At 37.0% G+C, this 19,718-nt stretch overlaps 1 protein-coding gene across 7 annotated transcripts in view; it reads right to left on the reverse strand.

Annotated features, from left to right (window-relative positions):
• Positions 1-19,718, reverse strand: part of ICA1 (islet cell autoantigen 1) — a 76,559-nt gene that overhangs the window by 12,762 nt on the left and 44,079 nt on the right. For 6 of the 7 annotated variants that reach the window (XM_053988617.1, XM_053988610.1, XM_053988636.1 and 3 more), the window contains 5 exons: positions 14,419-14,513; positions 12,358-12,407; positions 8,819-8,881; positions 8,665-8,706; positions 4,624-4,899 (listed from right to left, as the gene is read on the reverse strand). In XM_053988617.1, the coding sequence (XP_053844592.1) occupies positions 4,624-4,899; positions 8,665-8,706; positions 8,819-8,881; positions 12,358-12,407; positions 14,419-14,513 (526 nt within the window). The remainder of the gene's footprint in view (positions 1-4,623; positions 4,900-8,664; positions 8,707-8,818; positions 8,882-12,357; positions 12,408-14,418; positions 14,514-19,718) is intronic. The other variant, XM_053988625.1, reaches the window with a different exon arrangement.

Consider the following 19,718-nt stretch of genomic DNA (forward strand, 5'->3'; position numbering starts at 1 on the left):
ACTTTTACTATCTCCAGCTTCAGGCAACTATACTCTTTTCAAACCTTTCACCTGGCTAGAAAATATTTTTGTTTCTCTTATTGAATCACAGTTAATACTCATTCACAGAAAAGCCAGTTCAGTTATCAAGTCGAACACAGCTGTAGGGAAAAGAAGCACTTACATTTGGGTGGAAATACCACACATAATAAACATTTTTTCCAAGTCCAAAGACTTTCATTTCATCCATTGTTCCAGACAAAACCTTAAATAGAGATCCTAGATTTTTTAGTTAATTTTGAAGTAATTCTGGAAAAAAAAGATAATTTTTTTTCTCCAGCAAAACACTGAAGAATTAAATTCAAGATTAATTACTTCAAGTTAATTTAAAACTACATTTTAACGGACTATTTCTTTTTTTCTCTTTATTTGAAAGGAGATTCTCAGCAAGAAGAGAGCAACTATGCAGGAAAAAGTGAATTTTTTTTTTTCCTTACATGCATATTCTATACCCACAAAAGAGTAATGATAAATACAGTTAATAAGGCCAGATGAACAGGCTGGCAAAATGAACTCGTATACTGCAGAAAGATGTTAGGAAAAAACCAAAATTTTTGAACCTTGCTTAAGATATTTAAATTCATGTGCTTTATTACATTTAGAGGACTGAAGATAGTATTTCTAATTTAATTAATAAGTCCTTTAAGTTTGGCCTGGTCAATTATCCATCTAATTTGGCAGTATCACAAACAGGATGCTCATCTATGCACCCAGCTACCATTTTGTTATTCAGTCTCTTTTTTTCTACAAGTGCATGCTTTCACATCCTTTTTTTACTCTTTCTGTCTGTCCTCCCCTTACTTTCTGCTCTTTTGGGAGCCCTGTCAGATACTGGCACCCAGCATTCTGACAGGTAATGCAACAACCACATCAGTCACATCAACCCTTTCTCTCTCAGTAGATTATTCTCATCACTTTCTGATCTTACCTTGCCTATAAAAGGTCTAAAGCCCAAGCTGTGTTATAAAAAGAAGCAAGAAGAGGTTTGCTGTAAAATCACATGAATTAGGAAGGAAATTTAAAGCCACAAACATCCTCTGTATCTATCTCTAAGGAAACTAACAAAAAACGTCTTCAAAATCTGGATGCAGAGTGCTCACATGTATTTGCTCTAGACAAAGGTGATAAAGGCTTGTGAGCCAGCTTCTGCCTTCTGAAAGTGAGGTCTTAGACTTTAATCTTTCAAATAAGTAAATCTGAATGATAATAAAGGAAAGCATGGCATTACCCCTTCAGAATGACATACTTTTCCAGGCATTTTCTCTGCTTGTGTTACAAACAAGAATGGCAGAGGACAATATACACAACTACAGTAGACTGCAATGCTTTTGTGTGCTTGGAGATGCACTGTGAGAAAGTGTTTGATATGGCAATGAATGACAACAGGAGAATTCAGCTGCTTAAACAAAGAGGGCCAAATCCTAATCTGATAGAAATTAATGGGAGCTCTCCCAGAAACTTTCTGTGCAAGTCCCAGTGACTTCAGAAAAACGAGGAACTGGCTCCTGGCAACATCACTGATGTTCCTTTACACTGGTGTGCTTGGTAGGTCAGGGAGCAAAACACTTCAGACCACTGAACTCCTTTGGAGCCCTCCCTCTTTTTGAGTCCCTGGACTAAGGCCTGTTGGGCAGCACGTCCATGAGAGATGCTGTGGCCTGGCTGTCGTTTAATGAAATGCAAGTAGCTCACTTAGAAAACAAGAAGAACCTAACAATAGCAACAAAAATCCAAACAAGTACACTCCAGAAAATATGTGATGCTTTCATAATGTAATTACTGATTTATGAAGGTACTGGGAAAGACTGACACAGAATTTGTATGAAATACTTTCATGAATTAAATTTTTAGTGAGCTACAGAGAACAACTTTGCCTTTCAAAACCAAACCGCAGGCTATCAGTTTGAAAGTAGTTGTTGGCCCTAAGCCTGTTTTGGTTTGCCTGTTCACAGGATGGCTTTGTTACATGACCAGACAAAAGGTTATTGCCAAGACAGCAAGGAAACCAAACAGCTTGCTGTTCAGCAAGCATCTTCACCAACATTGCAGTGATTAAATTTAGAAAAGGAAATGGTGAGCTGTGCATTTTCTTATGAACTAGAATATATGCACATGTAGGGAAGATAAAGAGAAGCCCTTAATTGTACAAATGAGTAAGTAAATGAGGTCATAAACATGATGAAAAGAGAAAGCCAATGCTCCCTCTGAAAAAGTAGAAAGGCTTCAGTTGCTGTATCTGGAGGAAAATCTAAAAAATATATTGGGAGCATGCTTTATTTCTATTATATATATACACATATACACACACACACATTTATATGTATTTTAAACCAGCACCTGGTAGCCCCATAGCAATTCAGAGTCCCATTGTGCTGGATCCTGCCTATAAATACAGCCAGAGAAAATTCTGAGCCGGGAATTCCTGACCGTAACAGTTTATAACCTGCATAGCATTGTGCCTGTTTTACAGATTAAGATCTGAGGCAGAGAGAAAACAAAGCCCCAAAGATTTATGAGTGTGCTTAACGTAAAATAAGTAAGTAATCCCACTGAAGTTAATAGAAAAGTTAATGTGCTTAAAGTTAAGCATGTGAGTTTTAAGAATCTTTATGGTCTTAAGGCCAAATTCACACAGGAAGTATGCAACATTGAGGCTACAGTGTAGCACCTCACACTGAATAATTATTAAGTAATCCTACCAGTTAGGGAAATAAATGCAGGAGATGTATCACAAGTCCTCAGTAAAAATATAATTCAGATATTCTAGTATTTCCAACTTGTATGTCTGGATATGCTTATACTCCAGTTAGTATTTAAAAAAAAAAAGTCTCTCTTCCCATATTTAATGGTAAGATCAAATTCTGAAAGAAAAGTTGTGAAGTGAAATGAAATGTAGTTTAAGATTAAAGCTGAGTTTTTATGAGATATAAAATGGACCAAATTTGATCTTCTATTAAAAAACAGGAAACAAAAAACTTGGAAATATTTAGAAAGATAAAACAAGAAACAAAACACTTAGAAAGATTATTTTCAGATACAATCACTCAGCTGACTAAACCTGACTTTTCAAGTGCCGGTACATCAATTACCACAATCTTCTGCCAAAACCTAGGGAACCCATTTGAAAACATCCACATATTTTATGTTTTATTATTTTTTTTAATAAAAATATTTTGGAATACCATATTGACTGGAATGGATTTTCCATTTCTACTATTCCTTGAATGCAACATTACTGAATTCTGATTTTGAAGTCTCTAACACTGCACCCAATGCCAGTGCAAATGAAAGCTAACAGCCACATCAGAAAGGATACACAACTCTGCTTGCTACTTATACCTAAAAAATATTTTTCCTTTAAAAACACATTTACATTAAAAAATGGAAATTGCACTGAAATGTAAAATATATTTAAAAACATGTAAAGCTGTGGAAAAAAAAATCAATCTCACAATATTTCTGTTGCTATTTTTAGTAATTTTCTTAAAATAATGTACCTTATAAAAATACATCGAAACCTGTGCATCATTACAAATGTCATTCTCCCATTTTTCATCTAAGTGCTGAAGCCAATGAACCAAGGTATCTTGCTTTAGGGGTGCTGGTAGTAACTGTATGAATTATAAAGTAAATCTGACTTTCTTATCCCTGCCAAAATGTCACAGGTCATTTTATATCATGTATGACTCTTCCAGTTGCATGGGTTCTAAGAAATAGTTTCCAGGATAGGATAAGCCTGCTACTGTTTCCTATATTGCTCTTCCCCAAGTGAGATTTAAATGACTTGGGACAGAGCCCAAAAAGGCAAGGTCCCCTCCAGCTTGCAAAGCCCTACAGAAGATCCAGCCAGACTGCAAGGAGCACAAAGGTAGGTGCTGTTGGCTGTTTATCACCAGCCTGCCTTCCTCCCTCTTCCTTCCTCAAGGCCAAAGCAGCAGCAGGAAAGCTCTGCCCTAGTTCCCTTCTTCTTTTTTCCCCAGCAGTAGCTTGGAAAAGCCAAGAGAATTAACTGCACAGAAGAAAGAGGAGAGAAAGAGCTGCATCAGTAACCAGCCTGCAAGAGACATCCACCTATACGGTTGCTAAGATGAGATAATCCATTCTACTTGACCCATATCCCTACATCCAGTGTATAGGATGCCTGGGGGAGAAAAAAAGAAGAATGCAACAGATTTTCACTACACAGTTTAAAAACAGTATCCCCAGACAAAATACAGTAATCATTTTTGGTTCCTTGGCCCCTTAACAGAGACAGCAGTAAAACCCACTCAAACATTTTCTGTTTCAGGAAAAAAAAAAAAAGAATCTCAAAGTTCTACAGAACATTTCAAGAAATTAAACAAAAACATTCAAGACAGTAATCTTGACTTTAGGTTTTGGGTACTTCATTCAAACACTGAATGAGAAGGGCTAGAAAAACAAGTAAGTTACTCCTGTGTTTTTTTTCCAGGCCATACTCAGCTTTAATTTCAGGCACAATTTCTGCAGCCATGGCACAATAACTTTCATCACACTTCGACATACCAGAAAACCATACTCTAAACCCTAACCCCAACATACTGACAGAACTAGATGAGCTCTCACCGTGTAAGGATGACTGCAAGTCATTCATGTTTTGGTCTAGCAGCTGTGAGGGTAAGTAGCCTGATGGTGCTGGTATTGCAGACAATGAAGTGTTTTCCCCATCTCTAGCTGAAGGGTTCATGGTGAGATCAGCAGCCTGTCCAAAAACAGCTGTCCACTCTTTGCTGAATTCCCCCTCATCCAGGGAGGAGGCGTTGAGGATCTCATTTAGCAATACCATGTCATCCTTATCACCAAGTTCTGGCTCCAAGGATCTCACAAACTTTTCCTTTGAAGCTGTCTCAGAGCAAGAGAGTCAAGATAAATAATTTGTTTTAGACAAAGTAAGTAAGGAACTTTTTAAAACATACCCAATCTAGGCTAGGTATGTTAAGTGAGATGGAATATTTTTGCATGAATATTTATTTTCTTTTTAAGACCCAATTCTCTTGGACATCTGGGTTTATGCCTTATGCAACAAATAATTCCTTCATTATCTTAGATAACCTTACTGCTGTTAAGAATCGCTTCTCATTAAAAATAATACTACAAATATGCTTAAAAATCTATTAAACACATGAAAATCATTACACAGTCTAATATTTAAATAATTGGAAAATACTACTTCTATGTTGCTTCTTGAAACATTATATGGAAGTCTCAAAACCCCACAGATTTGTCTAAACTAAAAAAAAAAAAAAAAGGAAGACTTGGAAAAAAGGAAGACTACGATCTCCCTTATGACCTTCTGATCGATGCTTAAATTATTGGGGTATTTCCCCATAAAAAAGATTATTCTATCACACAGAGTTAGATTTCTATGCTGACCAATGCTGTAGTATTTTTTTTCTTCTCATAAGCTGCTGAGAAATAACTGGGGCTCACTTTCTTTCTGATTCCCTGTGCTAGTTTTTCCAGCATCAGAACTGCAGCTGAAGAAGCTCTTACATCACTTGATCCAGTGCTACTTAAAACCAATTTTTTCCTATTTTAGAAATGTTAAATAGTTATATAAAATACATGAAACTGGTAATCAGGATCATTATCCTTTCCCAAAACATTCTGAGAGTTAAAGAACTATCAAGGACCCCAAGTGTTATTTTACTTGAAAGTATTTGGAACTCCACTGTGGATGTCTGCAGATGACAAAAATGGTGGTTAACAATGCTGATAATGTTACATTCCTGAAATCCAGATCAGTTTATCTTAATTATGCTTGTTTCAAACTTGTGGTAAGGCACAGAAGCAACTTCAGTTTTCCAAAGTTTCAGTAGATCAGCTGAACTGATTGCATTCAACTTACAAAATGCTTTTAACCCTTTTGGGTTGGGATAAAAGATTGACAGTAGAAAGTGTTTGCAACAGGCCATTTCACTGAAACTCAACAGCCTTCTCAGAAAAGTTTCCTGGTAACAGCTGTAATAATTTATAATTAAATGGTTGAAGTTGACTCAGAGGAGGAAAAAAAAGCACAAAACTGTGTTTTAAAATAGGCTCATGCGTCAGCGCACACACCTACTTACTAAGAAACAAATAAACCAACACAAATTAAAATGATTGTATTCATTACTGAAGTCACCTGTGAGATTCAACTCCTTTCTAACTCATTCACTATTTTGATAGACCTCTGTACTCCCTGTCAGGGTCTAAAAATTAGAAATAGAAACATTAGAAACACGTCAATTCTCCTGATGTTCTCCCTAGACTATAACTAAAATACCACAGAAAACGATTTGTTCTTATGAATTTTCAGGCTGTTTCCCATCTTCAGATAAAAAGCAAAGAATATGAACATTGTCTAAGTACCTCCAATTCCCCCAGGTTAAGTCTTACCCAGCAGGTAAGACTGAGGGGTAAATCCTCCCATAGGGGAAAGACACCTGCTATTTCAAAGGCCCTTAAGAACTCCGAACTCTATGGGGCATCACCACTTCAAAGCTGCTCTCAGGAAGCCCCTTCATGAACTTGCAGGGGGAGGTGCAAAGGGAGCAGCATTTGTAGCAGACCTGCTACGACACAGCACCAACACCACACGTAACCACAAGTGCCCTGAACAGAACAAATGCAGCAGCATAGCTCAGAGCCAAGCTCTGCTTCATTTGGGGAACCATTGCAGGAGCCCCATCTTGACTTTAGGAGCAAGAACAACATAAAGCTTTACGTGTGAAGAGCAGTCAGGTCTTGCTGCAGGGTGTACAGCCACCAGAAATCTGTGGAGTGACACGTTTTATGGCTCAGCAATCTTCCTGATCTTCCTGTGGGGACTGTGCAGCCATGGTAGAGCAGGATAGGGTGTGTTCAGGCTCAGGCTGCTCTGAGTAAGCAGCAGCAGCAGCAGGTTTTACTCCTGTTTGCAATAAAGGTTATCTAGAAACCAGCCTTGCTTACCGAGATATTACTCATGTGGTATCTCTGCTAGATTACTAGAACGATAAGGACTTCTCACTTTACCCGTAAATCTTCTATTACTTCTTTTCCTGTTTCTGTTTTCACTGCCCATTTTCAGTCAAAATCCTTTTTTTCTGTCTGCACATGCTGCCCCAACCTTATAAATGCCCATGAAAAAAATCCAAACCTTCCATTAAAACACTGAAAGAACAATGAGACTGTATTCTTTCTGTTCTGTTTGAACAAGCCTCTAGCAATGCTCACAATTCCTTTGTAAACTTACCTCATTTTGTTGCTATTAAAAAAAAAGGGAAGAGAAACTAAAAATATTTACAACAGTACATGATCAGCAACACATGATAAAGACTTCCTTCTGAAACACACAAGAAAGTGTATCTCTACCTATACTGCTTCACTTAAAAAGTACAATATTCATTAGCCTAAAGCTAGCTAATGTGTAAAATTAGGGCAAATGGCTGATATTGTAACAGTGCCACAGCCAACCTTAGCTAATGCAGACACTCCACAGCAGTTTTTGCATTAATTTAACTGTTTAAGTAAAGGAAAAAGTGTTCTAAGTGACAGAGCTAAGCTTGTATGAGCAATAACTGTATGTATTATCTGTATCTCCACTAGAAAGGAATGGAACTGATTAAGAAGAAAACCAGAAGAAAAAAAATGCCACTGTCAGACATGTACCAATCTTTTTTACTAACCACAGAAAATAAGTCATTGTTACCTTATCTATTCATAGATTAGGGCTGCTTCTGCAGACAGCTGAGGAACTTCCCTGATGCCTGCCTTCATGGGTGATTTTCCACATGGATAATTTCCCCCCAGTGCAAGACACTGCCCATGGCAAATCCAAAGTCAAGGTGTTTGCAAATGTCCTTACCTACCATGAAGGCAGTGTTTTAAATACCCCAAATGCTCTCAGTCTGACTGACTAAACCACACAAATGGATTTTCTTTCTTTGCTTCATTTGCTTTTTGAGTTGTCACAATTGTTTTGGTTGTTGAAGATTTTTACTCATTCTTCTGAGATGTATGAGTGAAAAGCAATTGAAAAATTATAAACAACACTCTAACTTCTTATGAAAACTTATAAAACTTTAACCCAGATATTTCATATGTTATCTGGTAAAACCGCATATCCCCTTGAGCTACCAGGGATCTCACAGAAGTATAAGGACAGCACAGTGGATTTTATTAACTCTCTATCTGAAAGAAGTCACCAGTTCTTACAACGTTTTAAGAAGACTAGATTATTTGTTTCTGATATGTACACTTTTAACACAAAATCTTGTGGTTACTAGTGTATTGCCAAGAACTGTAGCACAAGAACTAGAAAGCCAAAATGAAAAATTTGTTAAATGTTATAGGAGGGGTAAGGTTTACAATGGAGCCTACTTCAGTTCGGCAAATAGGATATAATCCTGTCTACCTAATCTTGAATTACTGGTATAAACATTTCATTCCCACTAAAGTTTACTTCATATTGTAACATTAGGAATAGTGCCTCTGCTGCATTTCCTTTAACACTATTTAAATACTGCAGCTGAATAATTTCATTCCATCTTTCAAACCGTGAAAGAAATTAAAATCTAAAATTAAGAGTATACTTGGCTACTATGATTGAAACAGATGAAACAGACATGCACAATCATATCATACCATTTTCTTCAGGTTGCAGGTCTAATAACTCATCTATAGCACCTAACAAAAAAAAGAACAAATACAGAAAAATTAAAAGTCACAAAGGAAGATCTGCAGTACACTGACAATCAGTACGTAAAAATGTAAAGATAGCTTTCTGAAGTGTCTTCACCTGAGTTCTGTTCGTGGTTACAATGTCCTTGTAACGTGGAGATGACATCCTTGCCACCATCAGCTGTAATTGAGATCCATAAACATGTCAAATTGCACTTGGCAGGAGACCATGCTTATGAACAATACCACTATAGGATCAACATGCAATGGTTGTTGGGATTCACATTTTAAATGAGTCATGTTTAAAATGAGCCTGGTCACAATGAATGAAAGATCTAAGGTACAAGCAATTCAAAATGAGGCAAATTTCTGAATAACAACCTGAGGGAGATCTTCCTTTGAGTCCTTGCCTGCTACACCAGCCTTTCCAGGCTGAGTGCACCCAAGGTAACTACAAAAATCAGTCCTCCAGAAGCAGAGAAATTTATTTTAGAAGCTTGTACTTAGGCCAGGAGAGCGCAAAAAAGTGCTGGGACCTTGTCACTCTCTTGACTGCTTTCCTTACAATGTGTTCTTCCTCATGACAGAAACTCTGGGAACAGGGAGAAGGAGTCTTCACCCAGCGTACCCCAAGTCAGGATATCAGTAACAGCATCTCCTCTGCAGGGAAATCAATAGACTAAGACCAATAGGGAGTAAAATGTAGAGCTGAGAGTTATCAGCTATTAGAGGGGACAAAACATGGCTTAAATTCTCAGCAAGTTTCTTAGATGACACATAGAGTCAAAACAATCATCTAGATTCTGTTAATCAGTGAAGAGAAAGATACCTCCATCAGGTGATTAACCCCATTTAAGACATGTAGCAAAACATGAGGGATGATTTACTGCTGAATATGCCTTTTTCTCCCTCATTAACTGTTGAGGAAATCTAGCTCCTAGACAACTAAGTCTGCAGCTCTAAGGGCAAAGGAAGGGTTTGGCCACAGTATTGCCAGAATTGGAAAGCCCATCTACTGGAAGCCTCACTCAAGAGGCTGGAAAGGTGAAATAGAATTCTCTATTATGAAATAAAAACTGAATCCCAAACTCTTTCAACAGAATTGCCAGTCCCTTCCAAGAGAAACTTCAAGGTGTGATCAGAACTAAAGGAAACAGAACAGCTTGCTGTTTGTATCATTATCTTCATAAAGCTTTGCTAGGACAGAAATGTGCTCCTAGCACAAGAATCAGCTGGTCATTTAAGAACCCATGAGCACATCTGATTACACTCTATGCAGATAAAGACAGCACAGATATAAAAACACATGAACAAATAAATATACATGATACTTTCATAAAAGCACAATGCACAAAGCTAAAGGGGAAAATACCAACTCTAAACTGTCTGGCAGAGGGGAAAAAAACATCAGAAAGAGAAGTTCATGACATGTGGGATATGGATGGCCACAATTCTGTAATGAAAAAGGTGTAACTGTTGCCCAAAGCCTGCCTTAGTTGAGTGGTAAACATGATGGAGCCAATCTTAAAGGCTTCTGTAGCATAGTAAGGGAAAATGCAGAGCAAATGATAAAAAAAAAATGAAATAAAAGTAGTTGGTGAGGGAAACTAAGAGGCAACATAGCTCCCTCACTAGAAGCACTGCATCTGTATGACTTTAGAATTTACAGGGTAATTTAAGAAAAAAAACTCAGCAATGGCACAGACCTGCTGGTGTATGAAGATGGAAAAATTTAGAAGACCAGTTAGAAATATTTCAAAACATTTCAGTTCCTTTTAGGGGTGATGAAGAAAGAGACGGAACAAGGTATTATATTATGATGAAATATTTTACAGTCTGTAAGAAACTGAGATTCTAGAAAACATCTGCTAAGAAACTATAAGTCAGATTTTGTACCCATACCCATATATATGAAAATACCTTGTCAAAGATATATCTGATCTAATTAATTGCAAAATGGGTGAAAATTCAAAACACTGGGAAAGTCCTAATATTGTGTCTTTATTACAAAAAAAATACCCAAACAGCCAAAAGTGACTCAAATAACTAAGTTACTATGGGCTGGTAGATCACCATTACTCCCAGTTAAAAGATTAATGGAATGCCATTCAGTATGGCATCCAGCAAAAGACTGTGAACACAATAAATGCTCCTCTAATAATTTACTGTTGATTTTATGGAAAGCTGACCTAGTTAAAAAAACCAGCTAATTTAATTCTTCAATAAAACTATGAGCTTTTTTCAGCAAAGATACTTGTTTAGAAACGACTTTGCACTGCACAGCCTTCCAGCTGAAAAGTTAGCACTACATAACATCTATAACGAACATATTGAATAGATTAGGAATGTGACAACTAACAGATGTCAAAAACACGTTGTTAGGAGAAATAATTGCAAAGCAGAAGTGTTTCTAGTTTAGATCTGCAAGGTTTACTGTTTTATCCATTGCTAGTCAATGGCTTTAGCAGTCATCTGGAAGTAAACACAAAATCACTCTAGAAAAAAAATGTGCAAACAACTAACAGACTATTAGAGGTGGTCAGTCAGTCCACTTATTTGGTTTCTGTAGTCAGAGCTGGGAGAATTCAATACCACCAAGCTGTAAGTTACATCTCCAGGACTAAGGAATATAAGCCATGCTGTAGAAAGGACAAATGAATCCTGGAAAGCTATGACTAAAAGGAACTGAGTCTTGGTAAATAATGCATTCAGATACGAGCTTCAAACTTGATGTTGCAGCAAAATGGGATGTTCTTCTTGGATACAGAAACAATAATGTGATTTTACCTTCTAGAAACATGACAGGTGAGAACAACATCAGAAATCTCTTGTCCAGCTATGTATTTCATATTTGAAAAGGGATGTTGTAAAGCGGAGTGGAAACAAAAACTTCAAAAATAAAGATGAGATGATGAGTTCAAGACATCAATACGATCAACCCACTGAAATAAAGATTTGGGAGTAGTCTTGACTTTCATGTAATACCTTACAAGTATCTTAACAAAGGATAAAATTTAACATATTAAAGTTATTCTTCATTAATTTAGTAGAAAAAGTTAGATCACCTTGAAGAATTCCACAGATGAAGATTCCACTTTTTACATTACTTCACCACCCTCACTGCAAGCACTTGCTTCTTAGTATGTACTCAGAATTTCCCTTTCTATTACTCGTATCTATTCCCTCCTTTCTTTCTCAGCGTACTTCCAACTGGAGCCTGGCTGTGTTATTGGGTAATAACAACACATAAGGTCACTGGCAGCAGCTGAGTATGATCTTGCCTGGCTTTTGAGCAGAAGTTCCACTGAATTCATCAAGTTTTTCACAGACTACAGTTTAATGACTGGAACAAACTAGTAAGCAAAGTGGCACACTTTCCTTGTCTCATCTGCTAACCTGCAGATCCCTTTCTTGAAGGGCACGTGCCCCGTGTAAGAATTAGGCTTTGGAACACAAGCTATTTGACTTGTCTGAGATTGACTGAATGAAATGTGGTGGGATGTAATATGTAAGAGATTAACAGATTCTCCTGGCCTTTGTTTTTATGCATTTGTAGGGATTTGCCGGGTGAAGCTGATACAGGAAATAAACCAAACCAAACAAAAAAGCCCAAGTATTACAGCACTTATGGAGTTACGGTAACATAAAATATAATACCTGAATAGTTCGATTCCTTGGTATGGCTCTCGTCATCTAATGAAATCAACCTTAATTTGAAGGAATAAGAAAAAAATTGGGAAAATAATTCTAAGGCTCTAAAATAACAATACATTTTCCTCTTTTTGGTCAAATCATTACAGATTCATATAATTAACAAATAAACTGCAATAACAGATGGACTCCTGCAGTTGCTGGTTTGTTGTTACCTTTTATTTGTTTCATTGGCAGGTCTGTTGAAAATGAAAATTAGATTGAACTAGCAAATCCTATCAGCTTCCATTTTTAGTCTGACTCAACCTCTACTGAAAAATATTGTGTAATCTGCATTTGCACATTTGGTATTTCATAGCTATCACAAAGGAGCTACAACTGTTCCCCAGCCCCCTCCCCCCCTCCCCAAAAATGGCAACCAACCACTTTGTGCTTCTCTTTTTAACAGCAACTAATTAAAAATCAACACTCAGGACAGTTTTACCCCATGTCAACAGATTTCTACAATAACAGATCAGCAGTGTTGATGAAAAAAGCTCTCAACAGGGACAAAATAAAAGATGCATTTTATATGCAATTCTAATACAAGGGTGATCTCTTCAATGAAGAATACACACTTTCCAACTGCTATTACTTTATGTAAAGCCATTCAAGGAGTAGGGACTGAAGCAGCCACAAGGCTGAGGTGGTGGTGAAAAGGACTGTGTGGGCACATTCCTCCTACCCTCTAGTGACAGGACAGAAAAAGACACCTCCCTTGCTCTTGGGGGTAGGACTGTGGTAGAGGAAAATTAGATTCAGGCTGAATTCTAGTATAATGAATGTTTACTGTGAATGGAAAATTCATGAGGATTTAAAAAGCTTTGTCTTGTGTAATTCTTCTCGAATCTTAGATGTTTGTTTATGGTTTTAGACAGCAAAAGGGTGACATATTTTGTCCCTCACTTTTATGCCAGACAAGGACAAAGATAATCCATAAATAAACACAAGTACAACCATGACATGGCATCTGATGCATTTCCTGGTAGGTGCCAATGCACACATCTTGCGTAAATCACACATTCATTCTAGAACTTTATATTCAACACTGAGGAAAGAGCTATTTATTAAACTCTATTACTGTCACGTGAGATGATACAGATGGAAGTAAGTGCTGTGGAGGCAACCACCTACCAAATGGTACTTGGTCAAGTCCTTTCTAATATCAACAGCACCAAATCTGACCAATTTATAAAGTGGTATTGGTCAGCGGTTCTGAATCTGAACCAGAAAAGTGACTGAAAACCTGAACGCCTTAAAAATCCATTATTATAAATAGCCAAGCAAAATCCACTAATCAGTCAAGCTGTTCTCTGCTTTTTGACAACTGATCCTTTGCTGAGTGCTTCATTTAAGCAGGGACAGTCAAAACAACAGGTGGCAGCAGAATTGTATCAACATTGTATCTCCTGGCAACCGAATCCTGACGGTCAGGTAGGGGAGGAATCACATCTCTCTCCTGTTCTCCCCTCCCCACAGCAGCCCATTCATAAGTCTCTCTCAGCTCAGAGCTACAGGTAACTCAAAACTTGACAGCATCAGCTCACTTAGATGTACTTTATACTAAGTACCTACTGCTTCATTGGATTACTAACTGATGCTGTATACATTACAAAAACTAATTGCTACTCGGAGCAATCAGTAATCTATATCCTGTTTCCAGGTGAAAGGAGATGCTGCTGAAAGGAGACATACAATGCTCATATATCTTCTCCCATGTATAGTTATTTACCATTTCTTTTAATAAAAAAAAAAAAAGAAGCAAAAGCTGAAAAATATAAAAAGACTAGGAAAGATGAAAAACACATAAGGGTTATATGGGCCTTTTTAAAGCTCTTAATTTCACTATAAAGTTTATTAGTTTTGATGTACACATTACAACATTTCAGGAATTTTAGTATTGAGGTTACCAGTAGAATTAGACTAGTTGTGTCTGCATCTCTACTTAAGTTTGGTGACTTTATTATCTGCTTCCTGGTTGCTAGACAAAAATACTTATTATTTTGATATACAGGACATGTGACTTACTGACTCTGCTGATCTTCCACTGAATTGGTGCTCTCAGTCTCCTGGTTCTCCTTTTCTGCTTTTTCTGTTAGTTTATTCACAGGATCTTGCAAGCTCTAGATCATAACCATAATATAAATATAAAGAAGAAAACCAATTAGAATCAGGGAAGCTAAAAGTGTGTCATTTGAGACCAAACCGGATTCTAGAACCAAGAGAAATCAAGCAAGAATGGTTTTATATCATATCAAAACAGTATCTGACTCAAGCAGAATTAAAAGTGTTAGAAGATACTCATTCAAATTGAGTCTGTGAACATACTTTATATAAGAAGATGACATGTGGCAACCTCTAAAGTCATGTTCTGTTTCTAATATTTCTACATGATTACTTCTAGGTAAATATTTCCAATATTTCTAAGTAAATATATCTATACCATGTGCAAAGCAGGCTAGATGGCACGTTTCTTTGCTATTTTGGGGATTTGTTTATTTTTTCCTTTTTTTCCTTTTTTTATGATGCAAAAAATAAATTCTTTACATCTGTTTGTTCCTCATATACTGCTTCTTTTCTTATTTATTATCTTTTTTCCCCCTCCACAATTGTTTACACAAACTTGGCAACTCCAGCGGTAGCGGGAAGATACCGCTTGTATCCTGAATCTGAAAACAAGGGTTAAGATCTTGGATGATAGTTGATGAAGGCCAGGTGTGGTATTATGAAACCCTACTGTCCCTTTGCAGTCTGAAAGGCTATGCTACAAGATAAGGATGTACAGTTTCACAATCAGCATTTTTATTACCAAAATTTGGAGATGAGAACAAGCTAACATAAGCATTACAGACTGACTATGAAATGATAAATATACTAGTAGTTGTCACTCTTATGTATTAATTAGAAATTCTGTCTAAAAAATTAAATAAAGGAACACAGTAATTAGGTAAAGCAGATGTTAGCAATGGAAATACTTCCATCTCTATCAAACAAGTTTTGCTGTGAAGGTGAAAAAAATTTCCTCTTTCTAAAGTCCAACTCAGTTTCTGAAAAATGAAACCATGTTACACGTGAATAGTCTTGACCGTTTGTAATTGAATTTATTAACGTTGTCCTGATAGTAATAGTAGTGCATCTCACCCCAATTTATCCGCGTGTCCCCCCCTCCGCCTCCCCCGCCCAAGGGTAAAACAGAGAAGTCACCTTCTATACAAACTTAAAACCAACAAAAATATAGTGGTTTTGCATCTGGAATTTGAACAAAACATGAATGTGTTTCATGAGAAAAGTAAAACAAAAAACCACAGCCTAATTGACTGAATAAAAGTTAGGGTGCCCAGCCCATCTGTCACAACAAAAGCATTCCCAGACATGCTGCAGGTCTTGTTTCCACTGCCCTGTTAACCAGAACAGAAGAGTTCCCAGAAGGAGCATTCCAGTTTCTGTTTGGTTCAGTATTTGTCTGTGTAAGGAATCTACACTTCAGTATTTTAGAAATTAAGTTTCTAGATTTGTAATGTGCTGCAGTTGCTTTTTTCCCTCTCAATAAATTAATTCTACATAGAACTGCTGATTAATTAATTTGTCATGAGCAGCCTCAGCACTGCAGACATGGTCAAAAGATGAAGGTCAAAAAACCAGTAAAAATTAAAAAAAAGCCTTAAAGAAATTAACCTTATTCTGTGGTTGCCACTTTTTTATTTGACACTGTTGCTACCTAGAATCACATCTAAGTGTACTTCTCGGATGATGAATAAAGACAGCCAGTTCAGCTCGATAACCTATGTATGAATGTCACCCTTTACCTGCATATGTACTGGGTATTGATTAGACTGCACTTCTTGTGCTATTAAAATAGATGGGAATTACTCCATTGACTCCAAGAAGTCCCGGACTAGAGTTCAAGAACAAGTATCAACTATACTTGCACAAAAGTGCAGTGTAGAGAAAGAAAGCAGCTCTGCATTATGGGGACTTTGCTGCTCTGGGCACTTGAACCACCTGGACATTTTCACAACAGGACACACAGCCCAATGAATCAGGAGATGATGATCAAACAGTTGTGGTGCCCTGCCTACAACCAAGTATAGCACCTCAGAGCTTGCTCCAAAAGGGTTGTAAAGGTTTTGGACAAAAAAACAGAATTACTTTAACCACTGCCTAGCTATACAAGTTAAAGAAAATTATTAGAAATAAAGTCTGCATATTCACAAAAAAAAAAAAAAAAAAAACCACCAAGGAAATAAGCATCCTTCTTTAAGGACCTGTATTTTAAGAAGCTTCCTTTGTCAGTGTTTCAGGAAATCCGTAATTAAAGGACTGTGATCAAACCACGGAAACAGCATATAGAAATGGAGTTCACAAGTACCTTGGGAAGGAAACAGTATGATAATAATGGCAGTTACTATTTCCTGTATCAGAAAAATAAACACAGCTCTGAAATACAGCTTTGGTTTCAATGGCGATTATGACAAAAATTGTCAAAAATCAGAAGCTGTATCTTGATGCAATAATTCCACATAACTTATTTGGACTCAAATTGGATACCAAATAATGAAATTATTTTCCTCACCACTGCCTCCCTCTACTCTGCATTATGAGGTTCACTACAAACTCAGATATCTTTTCAAAAAGATTTTTAAAAGCTAGAGAATGTGTATGAAATGAAACTGAATGTTAAAAAAGCCACAGTCAACCATTTTGCAAACATGAATGCACAGTACTGTGATCACTACTGCCAGCAGGCATAGAAATAAAACCATGATATTCTCTTAATTGTTTTAGGTTACATTAGAAGAAAGGGAAGAAGCCTCACAATCTAGAAAGTGCAGTGATTAAACAGAGTTATGATAACAAACTGAGTTCAGACCAAAGTGAGAGCATTTCATCTGGACGTAGCCCTGACTCACTTGCTCAGAGCACACAGATGTGTAGCTTCACAGCACTCTTCTGGCTGCTTATGTGGGCTAGAATGGATTTTGTTGTGTGCTACACCACATTGTGGCTTGACGTAGGATCCTTGCATATTTAGAAACCTGTCTTCCTAGCTTCTTAGATCTCTCTTTTACTACAAAAATCAGAGTAACACCTTACACAGTAGCAGAGCATGTTCACAATCATTCAAGCTGCCTGATCTGTCCTTCCCTAACACCAGAAGTCACCCAGTGATATTTCACCTGCTTCCAGGACTCAGACTAAGTATCCAAGCCAACAAGGGACTCCTTCACTGTAGAGTTAACTCTAGTTCCAGCTCAGGCTCAATTTCTGACTGCTACTCACTCACTGAATTCCTTCACCTGCATCTGGGCTGCTTTCAAGTCAAGCCAAGATCATCTGGATTGCACATAAAATCTGCCCTCCGCAGTTAACTCAGCAGTGTTGACATTGCACTCAGCTCACCCACAGCTCCTTCCAAGTGCCTTGGACAACTAATGCACTTCTTGACAGAGAAAAAAATCAAAGCAACACAGCTAAGGGCAGTTTCAGGAGACAGGCATACATTCCAAGATATCACAACATTTATGAAAAAGTGCAACAGCATTGAGGAGACAAAAACTTGAACATATTTCATTTGGGGGGAGGAGGAAGAGGGAAGAGGAAGAGGAAAAGTAGGTTGTCTCAGAATTTCCTCCTATCAAGAAAATACCACACTTTCCCAAAACCCTTAGAGATGCAAAATCACAGGCAAATCTTGTCTATGAGTAAAGAAACAAGAGAGGACACCGGACTACAGCAGAGGTCAGCAGAAGGCAACAGTGTTGTAGCACCTGTTTGGACAGAGTACTCCAAGGGAGTTACTCCATGTAAGGAGCTCAGGCAGCAGTATCCCACTTCACACAGAAACAAATAGATGCACTGAGATTTCTGCCTTTTGACTCCCTTACCAGGGCAACTATTATTTCTAAGTTAATACAAACTCTTCAGAAAGTTTGGTATTCTAGCATTTAAATTTTAAAAATGCAACTAAATATTATTTAAGTAACTTAGGCAAATAAACGGTCACAGAAATTAGAAAAAGGTATTATTCATGAAAAGTAGCCCCTGAAATAAACTTGAATTCATTTGATATTTGTTAATTTCAAGACAATGAAACCTTAATGGCTTTACCAAAGCAGCAGCCCATCATCTGTAATAGTAAAGCGATGGATACAGTAACAGATACTTTTACATCACTATACATGGAGCTATTAGCACATTAATAATCATCTTTCATCAAGCACAAAACTCAAGAGTTACAAAATACAGCTGCAATAGCACAATTATACTGCTCTCTGCATATACCCTGAAGCAAAGAAAACAAATGGGCTGCTTTTCATTAAGGAAGTTAGGCAAACATCTCTAAAGACAATGTTTTCTTTCCAGAAACAACCCTGAGAGGCGTTTCAGAGTCTCTTTCCTGAGGTAAACCTGGTACACAAATATATATTTATACTACAAAATACAAATAGCAGTTTTCTAGTACATAGCACCTCTTAATTTTTCAATAAAACAATCTATGTCTAAGTCAAATATTAACTTGAATTAGTTTCTTGTTTTAAAGTAGAACACTAATCCTACATTCACATATCCTTAGTTTAATTCAGTTTAATTTGTATGAGTAAGATTTTATCTTTTATGGGATCATAAAAGACAAAAATTATTTGCAAGCATCAAATTCAAAATTTCCATTTAAGAAAGACACCTTTTGTGGCATCAAGCAGGGAAAAATAGTCTAAAAGAAGTAACTTCAAATTCAATGTAGATATGGGCATATTGAAATATTTTATATATTTATATAGTTTAATCCAGTATATATTCTGATTTTATATTTTAATGTATAAAGTCAACAACAGACATGGCATCTCCATGGGGTACATTTTTAGACCAAAAGTTTCTCTGTCAGAAACTACACCACCTTAGATCAGCTATAGCTGTCTACCATACTTCATTAAAAAATAATACCTCATAATCTCAATGTAAAATTAGTTTACAGCTCCTTTTTAATATATAGTTACTCTGGCATGAACATATGATATGACTGGTAGGGATCAGTTCCCTAACCATAATCACCTATTGTTATTCCACACCCAGGTGTATCAGAGGTGAGATGGGACTCACCACACCCTTCAGAAGTGACCAGCAGAGCTCACTTACCCTAATAATACAACTGAAGTAGCAGCAGATATCTATTCTCATAGGCAACACAATCTCACCTGATGCAATCACCAGATTTTGATTTAATCATCTTAGCAATCATTTAATGTAAACAATCAGAAACTAATCGCTGGGGACAAGAGTTCATGGAGAACACTTGTGTACAGAAAATAACCTCACACACCAGAGACCAA

Source organism: Vidua macroura, chromosome 1 (assembly GCF_024509145.1).
Source record: "Vidua macroura isolate BioBank_ID:100142 chromosome 1, ASM2450914v1, whole genome shotgun sequence".
Taxonomy (NCBI): domain Eukaryota; kingdom Metazoa; phylum Chordata; class Aves; order Passeriformes; family Viduidae; genus Vidua; species Vidua macroura.